The following is a 16,715-nucleotide window of genomic DNA, read 5'->3' as shown; positions in this document are numbered from 1 at the left end:
GTGTTTTCTGCTTCTTGCCCTGTGACAGACTGGCATCTTGTCACTTCTCCTCCAGGGTGAATATGCATAAAGCCCAAACCTGCTCATAGAGTCAGTAAGGCAGAACAGATATAAGACATGGCAATGCGATACAGACACCCTTTCTCTGTCATACAGGGGGGGCATATTATAGTTGTTCCTCTTAATAACAGAGGTGATGTTATAATGTCATTTATTCATGCAAAATGTATCAGAAATGCTGAAAAATGATATTGATTACTAGTTTCCCATTAAAACAGACATTGTTGACGGCGAATAGTCTATCCATTATAATAAAATATGCACCATTGCCTGAAATGAACAGAAAAGTTAGTTAACCTTTAATTAAACAGGAATCATTAAAGGCAAGAGAAACAATTTCCAGCCTAGAAATTTTAATGAAGTATTTTAAGACTGGGAATAGCTGTCAGTATAAATTCACCAGGTTTATGTACAAAATGACACCTATCAATAAAAATGTGTTAACACTATAGAACTAGGTCAATGTGCTTACGTTTCATTATTAAGTCTTTCAATGGCACTTGTACGTAGTTGTAATCAATTTACATCAAGTTGATTCATAACTCAACATATCAATGGATATTAAAAAAATCACAGTAACAAAGAGACAAATGGTGTTTTGCTGAATGAGGTCATGTGACATGGCATTATCTAATAAGTATTCAAAACGTCATTAAAAAACACCACCTACAGGGGAACTCCAATATACTGGCAGGATTAGATGCAACACATTTTTAAAAATGTTTCCTTATCGCTTGTCAGACTGCTACAATTAAAGCTTTAAATAAATATTATTGCTCTGCCCATCCCTTCCACAGGGCGCCCTCTAGCTGTCGGCTCATCCCACCTCAATGCGCTAAGGCTTCTGGAATCTTCCCTACCTGCTGCCATCAGGCACTAGTGTGCATAACTATGTCATGACTTTTTACACCCTTCATCCATCCATCCATCCATCCATCCATCCATCATCTATCTATCTATCTATCTATCTATCAGCTATTAAGTTATAAGTAATGAAGATGTATTTCCACTTAGTCATGATGTATTGCCACGAGCTTTCAGTTTCTGCTTCCACGTCAGCAAAGACAGCATCTTCCCCCACGGCTCTCAGAAGGTGCTCTAATAGATCTGCAAGCAAGTGTAACGCCCTAAGTTACACTGCCTACATTTACCATATCAGCAAACCACACAGACAGCAGGCGGCAGCGTGGGGGGGCTGTCCTAAGGGAGGCGGTCATGACGTTATAGCGGGGAGCAGCATGACAGCAGCTGAAGGGGATGTGTTGCCGAACCCGGCTGTTGTCATTAGCATTTTCCTGCAGAAATGGTCAACGATTAGCCTTCATGTTTTAGTATGTGGGACTGATTTCCCAGACATTTTTTTTAGACTTCAGAGAAGGCAGGACAAAGGATGTATGGACTTTCTGATTCTTTCAGCAAGGGGAGACAAGCATGTGTTCTGGGTCAAATCACTCCAAGAAAAGCATGTCTTTGGAAAACCAATAATACTCATTGTGAGTTATGCCTATAAGCCCCGGTTATCTGACTGCGTGTTGGCCTGTGTTCGAATGATGTCATATCCCTCATTCAAAGATACACAACACTTCCTTGTCCATCTGGTGGGGACAGGGGTGGGTGGGCTGTTTGTGGGCCTCACTGAAAAAGGTCACTTTGGAGTCCCCCCCCCCCCGATGGTTCACAAACAAAATAAATAGCTTGCAAGTAGAGTCAGAAGACTGTAGCTGGCTAGCTGGTTAGCAGATTATGCTGCATCAGCACCTCCTATATAAGGAACGCGTTTATTTAACATTGAGTGTAGGCTGCCTGTTTGTCACATTTGTCACACAAATGCGTGGTCTGAGTGGTGGCAAACACTGCACCTGGGTGCGGAGCATCTGTCATATAAAGTGACTGATGCAAAAAGAAAACAGGCAGTGCAATAGCAGACCGACATGGACCCCAGAAGGAGCCACGCTCTCGATACGACATTGTGGGGCCTCCCCTGGCTGTCTGCAGGGGCCGAGCGTGTATCTTGGCCTCAGTGGTCAGCCTCCTTCTCCTCCATGACCTCCATGACCACGGTCCGGGGGCCGGTCAGGATGAGTTTGCTAACAGTCCTGTAGTCCAGAACCAGAACATTGAGCCCGTTGACAGAAATGACAAACTGGCAGACCTGAGCAAGGATGAGACAGAAGATATGAATGACGGGGAATTTCAGTATCATATGCTGCGACTCTGCAAAGGAAAAACCAAAGAAAATTGTGTTTTTAGGGAGGACCGCAGGACCATTAAACGCCACATTCCTCACTTAATATACCACATTCGCTTTTTTCCTGTTTGTTTGTTCTGCAAAGAATACCATGCATACTTTCAGACAGTAGCACACTGCTGACAAAACAATGGTGAATGCATTCAACACACTGTAGCGAGGACACAAAAATCCAGAGGGCAGAACAGAGGAGGGATGCCCTCAGAGAACTGCAACGTCGCGGGCCGAGTGAGGGTCAGTGTGGGTTCCTGGAAAAATCCCTGAGTGTTGCTGAGTTACAGGACGGATGAATAGAAATTTGTCTTCAAAATCAAATCCATACTTGGCCTCCAAAACTCACAGACAGCAAAAACATATTTTCAGGCTTGATTGTGGATTGTTATCAATGGGTTGCACCACCCATCCGCATGGCTTGTGGAAAAGACAAGTGATGTGCTAGAAGTTAATCAGCGAAGAGCAGCCCTGAATATATGGTACTGTTTGGTTGTGAGGCCGGGACAGCGGGATTCAGCAGGGTTGGGGGGGGTGGGCTGAGAGGGGGCCAGCCGGAGGGGAGCAGAGCTCATCTACTGGCCACCTTGGTTATGGTTTGAGTTTTGGTCAGGGTTACGGTTACGGTCATGGTTAGACACAATTAGGGTTATGGCTAGGGTTATGGATCAAGTTATGGCAAAGGTTAAACATCCACCTGCGTAGCTGCTCTTCTGTTTACCAACCACCGTATTTCACCCAGTCAGAAATAGCACAATGAAATACAACACAGGGCAGACAGAGACGTGCAAACCAAGACCTACTACATACAAACCAAGCAGCACAGGAGCTGTGGCGGAAAGGCAGAAATGAAACCAAGGAGAGCTGCATATTTATTCCGACAAGGCAAATGCAAGAGTGGTTCTGTATTGGTTCCTGTTCTGGAATGAACATTTCCGCTCATGGGCAGCCAATCGTGCATCCGTCTACCCATGAGGCCTTGCAGCTTACCTTCATACCAGCTGCGGCAGCAGGTCCCCCGGGGTCCACGGCCTGGATGTGACAGGGCTTACAGCCCCTGACCACGAAGCCCCAGCCCACCGCATCACCCACGATCTGGAGGGGAAAGGTCAGCGTTTGTTCAGGCTTCTCTACTTCACCCCTGATCTTGCGATGCTTACTCTAACTAAACATGTGAAGCAGATCAGGTGGGAGCCGACTTAGCCGGACGAGACCAAGTGAAATTCGGCATGGAGTTCACTCTTGCTGAGGAACTGTGCACTGTAAGAAGCTCACAGTGAAGGTCTTCTTGACGTATGGACCTCCAGGAGACAGCAGCTCTTCTGGGGTCACCTTCTTCTTAAGGACTGAAGAGCAGATGATACTTGTGAAATATGCAATCTAATACGACAAGGTGACATATGACTACATGCAGTAGTACATAAAAGAAGATTTAAAGGTTAGATTTTTTTAGTCACTATAACACGCGAATGCAGTATTTGTTCTAAAATACTTCTGACTAATACACCTCCTATCAGGGAAGGCAATGTGAGGAAGTGCAGTCGAGATTAGAGAGGCACTGTACTGGCGTCCCCTGGGTGACTCAGTCCTTCCCATACACACTGTAAAACGTGAAGATAAGACCTGAAAGCTCTATCCATTGTGCTGTGAGCACATCCAAAGCATTAAGCCCAAACACCCCCTTTACACTGCTGGTGTTGCACAGGTGTCTTTTCCTAAGAACCTGTCTAAGCTGCTTCTGAAGAGCCCTTATGGCGCTGTGTCCTTCAGTGTGGCACAATGTGCCAGATGTCTCCTGTTTTCACCTCCTCCTGTTACCACCTGACGTCCCAGAACACAGGATTTGCAGGGAGGAGGAGCAGGTCAGCAGGGAGAGCGCCGCCTACCTGATTTGGGGTTGCACATCACCGGGGGGCTGCTGCTCAGAACGGGGCTGCTGCCGTAGAAGCCGTTCGTGCTACAGCCGCTGGTCATGCTGCTCCGTCGTACAGCTGACACCATCTTAACCTCCTTACTGGGACTGACTGGGAGACACAGGCCACACAGAGTCACCTGTGAACTTGAGTATAGTGCTCATTGATGATGTAGCTGAGCATATTGTACCTGAGTATAGTGCTCATTGATGATGTAGCTGAGCATATTGTACCTGAGTATAGTGCTCATTGATGATGTAGCTGAGCATATTGTACCTGAGTATAGTGCTCGATGATGATGTAACCGAACATATTGTACCTGAGTATAGTGCTCATTGATGATGTACTGTACCTGAGTATAGTACTCATTAATTATGTGGCTGAGCATATTGTACCTGAGTATAGTTCTCGTTGATTATGTGGCTGAGCATATTGTACCTGAGTATAGTGCTCGTTGATGATGTAACTGAACATATTGGACCTGAGTATAGTGGTCATTGATGATGTACTGCTGCGATGGGCTGGCCCCCTGTCCAGGGTTGTTCCCTGCCTCGTGCTCGTTGCTTCCGGGATAGGCTCCGGACCCCCCGCGACCCAGTAGGATAAGCGGGTTGGACAATGGATGGATGGATGGATGATGTACTGTACCTGAGTATAGTTCTCATTGGTACTGTATCTGAGCATGGTGTACATGAGTATAGTGTATAGATGTAGAGTGATCTTTGATGGTATATCCCTAAGTCAGGTCCATATATAGTGTACAAGGTGTTTATTCTGTCTGTACCAAAGCTGGGGGACAAACACACTCTGATCTCTGAGTCACTATACAAACCTTTCCTGGGACTGATGAAAACTTCCCTGTTCTGGGTATTGTTTTCATATTTGTCAAACACTTTCATTCTGCTCAGAGCATAATGGGATAGATAATGAGCTCATTTAGTTTGAAATATAGAAAGTTTCACATTTGGTCTTATTTCAGAAGTGACCAACCTAGACAAATCAGAGATAAGATCCTGAAAGAGCACAGCACTCACCTCTATTTTCCTGATCTTTTCATTATATTAACAAACCAAAAGGCCTCTTAGGAACCTTTACATATTTGCCTCTACCAGCTTAGCAGCTTGCTTTTCATATGCTCCCCTCTGTCTGCTTGGAGAGGCTCTTACAGGCTGGTCGAAGTTCACCATTGAGATTCCCTGGACCAGCGCTCAGCACCGAGCTGGGCCGCCTGACGGGACCTGGCAAGGTGACCGATAGCTGAGCTGGCGGCGGCTCGCCGGCGTAAATGTTAAACTCCAAAGCAAACATCGCAGGCCGAGGAGGGGCGACGACGGGAGGGACTAGCTCACTTGTTGCCTAGATATCCAAGTTTACAGGATAGCAGCCGAACGGCTCATCAATCCTTCGGTGCGAACAATGCTGTCTCCGCCGCCGCTTGGCACACGGAGGATGGGAAAATGAGGCAGGGACATTTTACGGTAAATCAACCAATAAATCGGATGAAGGATTTGCAAACGAAGCTATCATACAAATCAAAACCAGAAGTGACATCATTTTTGCTACTTACTACGCAACTACCAATTGTGACTGAATTAAAAATATACCTATAGTTCCCAGGATGCTAAAACTATTGTACAATGTTAAAATAAAGCTCAGAAAGAAATCCCAGAATTTGCCCCAGTCTTCTTCTGCATGTTATTCTAGACCAACAGTAGTATTTGCGAGAACATCTACACAACCAAAGGCATAGCCACCAGCAAGACTATGATCATAGTATCAACATGGGGAGCTGGCCTGTCACTACAGTATGTGGGCCCTGTCGCACTCTGCCCTTGCCTGTCCGGCCAATAAATACACCCACACCTTATCAGCCTGGCCAGTGAGAACAAAACATCTAAAAGTAAACAGGGGAAGATAAGCAAGCAGGGAACAAATTTTGCGGTTATAATGGGAAAAAAAACCTTTAAGCAAACATCTGCACTGTATATCCGCTCAGATGCTTTACTTTACAGGGTAGTCGGTATCTGCACGGGTTTCGCCGAATACCTGAATTCCATTTAAGGTGGTTTGGTAATATGATAAGTGATAAGCAGCCTGTGAGCTGTAGGGTCAGGGTTAGCAATCTGCGGCCGTGTCTCCCACTTCAAGCACTCAGGGATGATGCACCTTTTAATCTGCATAAGCAGCCTGGATAATTATTATATTAAAACCAAAATCGTCAATGATTTGGAGTAGTAATTAGTATTGCTGATAATAATATTACTAAGCAGAGGGAGAGGGGTATCACCTGACTGGAAGCTGTTGCTGCTGGCGTTGGGGTTCTGTCTGCGCAGGCAGAAGGGGCTGTCGTGGTTCTCTGGGATGCTGGGACAGCGGTCGGTCAGGAGCTCCATGAGACGTCGGCGTCGACGGAAGTTCATCCTGAACTGGAACAACAGCTGCCCATCCACGAAGGGACTCTGATTGGTCACTGGGGAAGGAGGAAACGCCAATAAAAAATGTCACCATCTACCAGTGGGATTATCTGCAGGATTAATGATATTCTTTGCTGAACCTGTGCTGTCCTTGCGAATTGGACTGATGTTTTATTTCGATACAGTACAGTAACAGAGCATGTGACTTTAGTGGGTTTCCTGTGTGATATCTTCTGCATAGATCCTTCAGATGGGGTGTAATCCTCAGCCTACGTGTGTTACTTTGTAAATAGTTCATATGCATGTGCATTTTGTTCTCTGTGTACAGGTATTCACCACCAGACGAGCATCCATGCAGGCTTTCTCAATGCAGACGAAAGCTGTTCATGCTATTAGATGCCCTAATACCCCATTTCCACCAATGTGGTGCTGGTGCCAGGGTTCTTCCCATTCCAGAACCGGGTTTGTGCATTTCCACTGGAAAAAACTGGCCCTGGATCGGAAAATATGGCTCCAACATAACACCATGGAAAAGCTGGTCTCAGAACTTGGAACCGTCAGTGGAAGTAGGACTGGCTATACTAACTGCTGCATTTACAAAAGTAATCATAAAATCGCAATTAAATCAATGGTAAAAAAAAAAAAATCAAAAACGTTACATACCCGTCATCCTTAGAGCATTCATCATGAAATATTAATGCTGTTTGTGCATGTTTATTATTGAAAGCAAACTTGCACATGTAATTTGTAGTGTCTTTAAAAGCAAAGGGTCAATGTTGCAGATAAGATGGAATAAAAAGATGGTTTGAAAGTGGCAAAGAGAATAGTACTTAATTTATTAAAGATTAATCAATGGTTCATGTTGTAATTTCATTGTTATTTCTCTAAACCGCCTAGCAAATCAGCTGAGTTGTGTTTTGTGATAGGGGCACTATCGCCCGCAAGAGGTCACATGATCCACCCACACATTCTCACATGGACTGTGTTTCTTAGATAATGGCAAACCGCCATGTCATTTGTGACGCTCAATGTCATTGCTGTCCTGAAACTAATGTTCCACCGCTGAGCCACCATCTCCGGACAGCACCTGCATTAATGACCAGTTCAGAAAGACTGACAGAAGGATGACGGAAGTGGAAGCTGCAGGGGCTCAGCTGACTACATCGATGTGGATAAGCGTCGATTTATCATCATCAGAAGCACATGTGCAGCAATCTTATGGCATCAGGTCGTCTGAAATGCTCTCTGGCGCAGCTTCTGTCATGTCAGACTGCATTCTAACCTGCGCCTGAGTTATAGACATGACTCCTCTGTTTGGGATTTCGGTCTGTGTCACCTCACAAAGACCATGACTGCTGAACCGTGAATCTTGTGAATTTTACACCATGAATCTGTGAATTTTAATGCCTGTTGACTGTTAACCTGACCGACAGACGTGATCAGCCCAGCCAGGACTCCCCCCTCTCCGCCCCGCACACCGGCCTCACCGTGTTGCAGGATGCCGTGTTCCAGCAGCCTCTGGCCCAGCTGCTCCGCCTCCTCTCTGTTGGCCACCTCCCCCTCCTGCAGCAGCCAATCCACAAACTCGGAAGCCACAAGTGTGCGGTCGTGGTTCCGCCCTCCCTCCTGGCGCGTCTGCATGGGGCCGTTATCTGTACTCATCAGTCTGTGGTGAGCGAAAGTGGGGGGGGGGGGGGGGTTAATCAGGCCATCGTGGGAGGGGGCAGTGAATGTTCAAACAGTCACTCTAAGCAGCTGTGTGGAGGGGGGGGGGGAACAATTAGGTGCAGACTGTAGAGGAGGATTGGGGCGCAATACTGGGGTGAAAAAACTAATGTGGCTTAAATAAAATAAACATAACAGACTGAAAAAGTGTTTGTAGAAGTGGTGTGCTCCAACAGTGTATAATAATAATAATAAATAATTATAATAATAATAATAATAATAAGGATGTGTTCTGTATTTCCAATTTTGGAACAAGGGGTCTGACAGTCATATGCAAGTCTCTGCCGGAGAGAGGGAATTAAGCACCAGATGCACCAGAATTGGGGGGGGGGGGGGAGCATGTACAGGCCACCTCTGACCCACAGCCGTAATGGCCCAGGACACACGGGACACAGACACCAGTGCCATGTTTAACAGGGAGGCAGGGTGTTTTTAGCAGGATGCGATTTAGGAGGGCAGACGTCTGCGGAGACCTCCGGAAATGGGACATTCGCTCATGGCTTCGGGGGTCCAACCCTCCCCACAGCAATTAAACACATCCCTGTGCAGCTCAGAGCCATAACCCACTTTGTGGCGCTAGCACAACACTACAGGCCTTTATAGCCGACGTGAGCCTCTTTCGCATTTGTAACCCCGCCCACAGTCTGTCATCTCATTTACCAAAATATCGCTGATGTATGTTTAAGGCTTCTAACACAAACACTAGCGTCTCCAAGCTGGTGACAGCAGACCCTGTGTAAGCCGATTTGGAACACAGCAAACATTTCTACGTATCTCAAAATATTTTTGAAGGCTGAATACAAATATAGCATAAACTGCCCAATCACTAGATCATCACTAGATCGATTTTGGGTTATTAAAAAACAGGGAAGTAGGAACTGTAGCAAGATGTGGGTTTGTGGTCCAGAGAAGGTTAAGCTTCGGTTCTTCCTGGGGAAAGATTAGCATCAGTAATACGCATACAGTTGTAAAAGTGTGTCAGTGTAAAAAGTGAGCTATTTGAGGTGCTACCCTGTGCTCTGCTAACCTAGTAAGATGCTAAACATAAAATACAGACTGCAAAAGTTTCAGGGTCTGTTAACACATAACATACGTGTAGCTGGAGGACCGTGATTGCGATCACCTTCATCTCATATAGCTTCTACGGACTGGCATCACCCGTGTCTTGGAACCCGAAGCATCTACACAGGGTTCTACCCTGGAACCTTCCCTCATTACTATAAACCAGTAGTCTAGAACTGAGCTCTTAGCCTGCTTAACCATGGTCAGAGAGGACTGTATTTGACACCACTGTACAGACACCCAGCTAATATCGAGATAGCAGCGGAGGCGTTGTGCAAACCAAATTTGTGGGTAGGCACCATTTCAAAACCACACGCAAGATATAAAAAATACACATACGGAAATATTTACTGCTACTGAGATGTGTCGCGAATGTTAAGACGTGAGAGCTTGCAGGTGATGTGTAGAGTTATCGGTAGAAGAGAGGAATGACCGGGGATGGGGGAGGGGATTCGGAGATGCCATCTGACAGAGAAAGTTCACTCATTGGTCAGATTTCCCTGACTGCAAGTATAACGATGTGTTATTCATAGTAAATGTAGGCATGTTATTGGTTGACTGAATAATCAATTTATACTTTACATTTTTAAGAAATATTGGGTAGGCAAAAACGAAATTGATTGGCACAACATCACTGGTTTGCACTGCGCTACCACTGGCTACTGCTGATCATTCACCACGAAACAGTGATAATATTCCCGGCGTCTGGCCTTGATGTGGAATTCCCATGACGCATACTTCTCATAAATCCTCTGTCCTCGCATAAAAACCTTGGCTTCGTTGTCCATCGGGAAGGTCCCGTCGTCTATCCTGAAACGGTAAAAAAGCTTCATGTCCTTGAACTCCATGTGTTCATCGCACACTGTGAAATGAAAAGAAAGACAGACTCAGCGTACAGGACTATACCACAAAGCAATGGTTAGGGCACCGTAAAATGAAAAGCACGCATCTGAAATTAGAGGAACTGTACATCCTGAAGAAAGAACGTCCAGAGAAAGCACAAGAAGTGAAAGCTTGGTGTGTTCTATTCAATAAAAGAAGGTTACCACCAGATTGAGTACCAGCAGTTTATTGTCTTCTGTGCAGAAACAAAAAACCAATACTTAAAGTCTGTGGGCAGGCGAAGGTCAACTGGGGTCCAACAAAACAATGAAGGTTAAAGCAAAGTCATAGATAAAACACAAAATAGGGAAGTCATACGCAAAGAACTAGAAACTGGAACTTAGGATCAGAATGTAGCTGAGGAACAAGGAATAAGACTTTGTAACTGGAGTAAAGGCACGGGGTTTAAACATCCAAACATCTAGAAAGGTACAGGAGAAAATAACAGGCTAATGTGGATGGAATATTGAGGACTGTGAGAGGGTGAGACCACACTGCATATGGGTGACAAGCAGCCTAACTTAGTGAATGGTACCATTATGAAAACAGGTTCCAACCTGATATCAATCGGAGGCCTACCATGATGGATGATGCTCTGGTCCAGAAGCTTCTGCATGATCCTAATACCAGTCACTCTGTCAGGGGCTTCCTTATGTTCTATAAGCCAATCAATGAGCTCCTTGGCCACGAAGCAGTTGGGATAGGTCCGGAGGTGATGTCTCCGGTCTTTGATGACCTTCCCTTCATGTAAACACAGCCTAAACAAAGAAGAAAATAACATGGCAGTAATGTTTCTGGGGCCTAAATCACTTTTGGGCTCCCTGCTCCCCCTAGTGCAATAACTGTGTGTGGACAACAGGGGGCCAAAAACCCTGGGGGCCCCACACAAATGTGTCGTTTGAGTAGTAGGAAATGCTGCCGCTGAGTACAAGATGATGAGGATACATTATTAATTTGATAACTTTATTTAGGTCAGTTTACATATGAGGTTTACAAAGTCACACAATCAATAACCAATAGGAACACACTTTACGGAGTACAAAAACTGGTCACCGGATTACCAGACCAAATACACCCTAACAGTTAAAAAATTTGTGGTATTAAGTCAGATTTTGTTGTTTATATTGTGGAAGGCTGCTCATTTTTTCGCCTCGCCCTGGGTATTTTGGCTCATCTCCTACTTTAGATGTGAGTCAAGCTGTCAAATCTGTTATTAAGTCAACAGAGACAAGCTTTCTGGCAACCATCCAAAGCGAGAAAGTTTCTTCAAAAGTTTTACCCGGGATCATAGACACCTCAGTATCTCACCAAGACAAGTTTGAAATCTTACGTCACTAATAACGTATGCAAACTCAAATATGAGGTTATCATAGTGTCCAATCGCCACAGATCAAACTACCCATAAACACATTATCTGTAAATAACTTTAATATTTATAGTACAGGCAAGAAGACCAGAAATCTTTTGTACCTCTATCTATAAACCAAAGAACATTTAAACCAGGAATAAAGTTCCACTTACAGTTTACACAAATAAACAGTTATGATTATGGATGATTCAACAAATCAGTAGATTTACCCATACTGTAATTCTCATTCCACATCAGTATTTACACCAGGAGTCCCATCATCTAAAAGCTGAGAAATCATTGTGCTGTTTCTTCCACAGAAGAACATTTGTCTTCTGTGAACAGTGATACAAAAAAACTGGACTCCATATCCAGGATGTTGTCATGAATGTAACCATAAAGAGTTTTGCACGCAGTTTGCTAAAAATGCATAGCTTGTTGTGAATGTGGATAAATTAGACTTAAATTTGGCTTTTGAAACCAAAGGCAGTTCCAAAAACCCTTTACGGATTGTTAGCAGATTTTGGGTAAAATTTATGACTATGATTTAGCCACCATGTACCTCTTATATTGGAGGTTCTGGAAGCTCCATTCAGCTTAATGACACCAGCGGTCCAGCTGCACTCCATCGCCAGTTAGACATTAACCCATGTAAACGCTGTTCTGTTTTCTATCAGTGGTACATTACTCACCCATTGAGAGTGACCTCATTAATATTACCCCAACCAAGCAGTGTGTACATGGATCTGGAGGGAGGGGGGGCATATATCCACTGTGGGGCTCCCAAGAAACCCATCCAGCATTGAGGTGCCAGTCTTCAGACACAGTGCTGCTATTCATCCAACCCTTCTATCATTTTCTCTAACACAAGCAACTCAGAGGATTATCTAACTCTTTTAGCAAATGCATAAATTTACTTAAGGGCTATTGAGGTCGATACTGTCCCCAGACAAGGATGATTTACAAAATCGGCATCTTAGCACGTGATTCCTTACAAGGTTTTACTCTGCTTAAATCGGCCTGTTTTCAAGCACCATGAGAGTTGAAAATGGTTTCTGCACCCCCCAGCAAAAGTATCAGGATGACTGTTGTGCTTAAGTGCTGCCTTTGTACAATGAAAAAATTGCATCACCAAAAGATATATTTATGAAAATATGGTCGAACAAGACAGTAATTTCTCAAGATGAAGTTCCAGGATTTTTTCCAGATCAACAGGATGCTCCAGGATCCAGTATTTCAAAGAGTCTCCACAGTTGAATTTCAAGTTCAATGACAATACAAATATTATTAAATATGGACAGCTCGGACTATACACATTTTTCAGCTGACCTACAGGTATCCTGATACCTGCTTCTCTATTATCTTTATTCTTTATCACCTTCATCTTTATATTTCAGCTAAATAAGGGATGAGCATCAACCAATATAATGATTAAGACTTTACGGCTGTTCACACTAACCAATACCAGCCGAACTGCCCAACTGGTTTTCCCGCTGAAAACCAAGACCGATATGGACCAAAATCGAATCGTTATCTATAGATGTATTCCCAACTATTGGTCGACATTGATGAACTGCGTCATTAGCACTTAGGTGAGATATGCTGTTACAAGAATCCAGGGCTGTCAACTTTGGTCAGCCGGCTGGCGTGAGATTTTCGATTTCAGACAAGTCCGCACACGCATTTACACCTATATGACAGTTTTATTACCTTGTAAATAGTCTGTAGGGTTTGCAAACTACCCCCAACGCTTTTGATGCAGCTAATTTTAGGTTTATAATGTAATAATATAAATTTGGCGTAAGATTTCTTGCGCGAGCGTGAGTCCGAAAGCGTGAGTGTCACGCCAGATGTGTGAGAGTTGGCAGCCCTGAGAATCAGTAAATAGAATTATATTTGCAAAATATTTTGCTAAAAGTTAAGGTTTGGGATCCACACCCTGAAAGGAAACCCAGCGTATAAGAGGCACCTGTACTAATGTTAGACGGACCTGTATCTCCACTCTAATCGTGACTCTTATCATAGTAAATTCTCTCATATGTGACTGCATGATTTGTCTCCTTTCACGAACTACAGATCGCATCCTTATGTATGATGTGGAAACCGGTCCTACCTCAGTTGCTCCCCGGTGACCAGGACTTCAGCCATGCGCTCCAACGCCGCAGACTTGCCCTGCAGAGACTTCCCCAATCCCTCCATCATCCACAAAATATTTATGAAGAATACAGTGTACGAAGAAAAAGATCGATGCAGAAATCTAATTTCTCAAATTCTGCCGGTTGTAGAAACTGATGCCGCAGTAGGGGGTCGAAGACCTGTCTGTCACCGCCGACTATGAGCGATGCCCTCAGATGAGCTCCTCCTGCGGCCAGATCTCCTGCACAGCACAGATCACTTCATGCTCCGCCACATCCCTCTAGGTTTCAAAACTGCCAGTGAGAAATGTCACTCAGCCGTTTTCTTGGTATAATTAAGTTCGAAACCTTCCAGATAAACTGCTGTAGTTATCTCCGTGAAAACGACCAGTAGCACGGCGACAGGGTTCTTCCTTAAAAAAGTATCAGAAAGGTATGTGTGCGTTTAGTTAATGTTTCTGTATTTCCTCCTGGTGCGCAGTGGTCGTCCAGCTTGGCAGTGAAACACCGGCATGTATCCGCCGCTTTATCTGTGCCGCTGCTCGGCTCGCTGGACAACTTTCCACAGTCCAAGTTCACAAATGTTTCGTTTACTTTTCGATGTCAGACGAGGACAAAATGCAGCCGTCCTGCCTCCACAGCTCCATGTCCAGCTTGCTGCAGGTGCGAACTTGAAGCGGCTTTGCACGGGTATGTCCGCAGCTTGCACGTTGTCAGAGGCAATCACTGTACCAGGAATACACTCATTTTACCTTACAAGCTTATCCAGTCCTGTTCAGTAATTTTTTTTTTGTCAGCGGCTGTATTGCAATATACGAGGAAACAAGATTTCTTCTCATTTTTAACGTTTTCTAATAATCATATCAATATGATTATATCCGTCCACAACACCATTAACTCTTTTTTTTTCTTGGGAGGAAAAATAGACTTAAATGAATAAATAATCTAAACCACGTTTAAGAAATCTAGATAGGTGCTGTTTTTCCAAACGTAATACGTATGATGTGGGTTATATTTCCAGTACATGTTATTGTAGATAAAGTTCAGCTTGCTCATGCACGTTAACACCCTTTCTGCTTCCTCCAAAAAAAAAAAAAAAAAAAAAAAAACGATATCTGCAAAAAGTGACGGAATGCATGGCCACATCACGTGACACTTGGCCGTCCACAAAATTGTCTGTCGTGTAGACTCGTGGCTGAAGCCAAACACTCTTGTGCTGTAGGTGGCGGCAAAGTTCTGCTGTGGAATTTGTAGGTTGCTACCAATTTGTGTCCATCATTAGCTAAATCCCTATTATTAGGCCTACCATAAAAGCTATGGTAAAGTGTTAGTCTTGTGAACACTGAATACTTGTACAGATTAGTTGAATTGAACTCTTCTAAGTACTTTTTGTTGTTCTAAGGCCAGGTGAGATCTTGTATATCTTTAAAAACTGGTATTCAACTGAGTGGAGGAGTCCCAGACGTCAATGTTTCACACTATCCTTGGAACTCAAGTCCGACTCTGTCTCATGGTGGTCCTGCAGCAAAGAGCCTTTGATCCTGAGTGTCAAAGATCAGGGTCCTGGCGTTCAAGATTCCATCTTTAATGAGGAGAACAACAGTTTTACTCATCAACAAAACTGTCACAACCAAAGTAGAACATTCTAGGAATGGCTTACTTGTGGCACCTTACCTTGTGTCTCTGGAAGAATATTCTCAGTAAATTGATGATATATTCAGTTTAAGGCATTAAGAGGCACAGTCAGTTCCCTGAGGAATGTACCTTGAAAAGCTCAGAATATTTGAGAAAATGAGGTTTTCGTAAGCTTACTCCAAGGTTGTGCCCAAGTTTGGTTAACACCTAAAGGTATCCCACCACGGTCTTATGCTCCAGTGAATCAGGCCAGACTGGACTCTAAGGTTTGGACTTTACGTTCAGTTCCAGAAGTTGAATGCTGCATGTCTGGATATCATCACCAACCAGAGCAAGCCTAAGTACTTTGTAACACAAATGTGGATTTACTGAGAAATACATGGACTGGTGATGTAAAACCACAGAGCACATATAAAAAAAAACGAATGCACTGCAGCTGACATTTTCAATATAAAATATGCAAGTACATAAAAGGCAGAAAATCCAGGAAAGAACAAGCCAGCATGTTTCTTTAGCAAGCAGTGGGTCACTGCAGGCTGGCTAAGACTAGATGTGACTATAAAACATTTACCTTTAACCTGTTATTAGTTAATGTTCTACACACGTAGACACATGTTCAAACTTGCACGGCAGAAAGGCTGCGCTTCGACACCGAAGTGACTAATTTAAATATTTACATTCATTTAGTAAATGTACCCAAGAGTTCATGGTTCAGAGCTGCTTCATTGTAATGACCTGAATTTAAATCTGGTCTTTTAATATGGAACTACACATTGCTGGTCACTATGTGCCTGTGAGATGCAGCCACGATAAACTCAAAAACAGAAGAGAGAGCAACAGAGATCTTGCACAGGAAAGCCAGTTTGCTGATCAGTCTCCTTCTGTCTCACACAAAAGAGCTCTGTGCATCATTGGCTGTGGGCCGACATCATGTGAACATTAAGTTCAGTCTTTGGCAATGGGGAGGGGGGGGGGGGTCTCCTGTGGCGAAACTCGTTGGGCTGTTCACTGACATGGGAACCCTGAGTATCAAAATTTGTTAGCTGGTGGTTTAATATAATTACAAATATTACCTGAATTATGTAATTCTACAATTGTTCCCATTGATCTGGAGTGTGTGTGTGTGTGTGTGTGTGTGTGTGGGGGGGGGGGGTTAATTAGCCTAAAAGCACTTATGATGGTCGCCACACTTGTTAAAACACCAAAGTGACAATGTCCTGCAGTGTATATTGTGGCAGGAATATAGACAAACTATCCAGATATCCACATGCGCCATAACAGCTGGTGATCATCTTAGTGACC

General features: G+C 44.1%; 1 protein-coding gene across 1 annotated transcript; it reads right to left on the bottom strand.

Annotated features, from left to right (window-relative positions):
• Positions 1-396: 396 nt before the first annotated feature.
• LOC111852210 (DEP domain-containing mTOR-interacting protein-like) lies at positions 397-15,096 on the bottom strand. Its single transcript, XM_023827830.2, has 9 exons — positions 13,757-15,096; positions 10,875-11,053; positions 10,152-10,275; positions 8,114-8,292; positions 6,500-6,682; positions 4,186-4,323; positions 3,575-3,645; positions 3,290-3,394; positions 397-2,212 (listed from the first exon to the last, which is right to left on the bottom strand). Exons 1-9 carry the CDS (start codon positions 13,843-13,845, stop codon positions 2,078-2,080), a joined length of 1,203 nt encoding a protein of 400 aa, XP_023683598.1. The 5' UTR covers positions 13,846-15,096; the 3' UTR covers positions 397-2,077.
• Positions 15,097-16,715: the final 1,619 nt, after the last annotated feature.

This window comes from Paramormyrops kingsleyae, chromosome 23 (assembly GCF_048594095.1).
Source record: "Paramormyrops kingsleyae isolate MSU_618 chromosome 23, PKINGS_0.4, whole genome shotgun sequence".
NCBI classification, from domain to species: Eukaryota; Metazoa; Chordata; class Actinopteri; order Osteoglossiformes; family Mormyridae; genus Paramormyrops; species Paramormyrops kingsleyae.
This window is presented reverse-complemented; position numbering and strand designations above follow the sequence as displayed.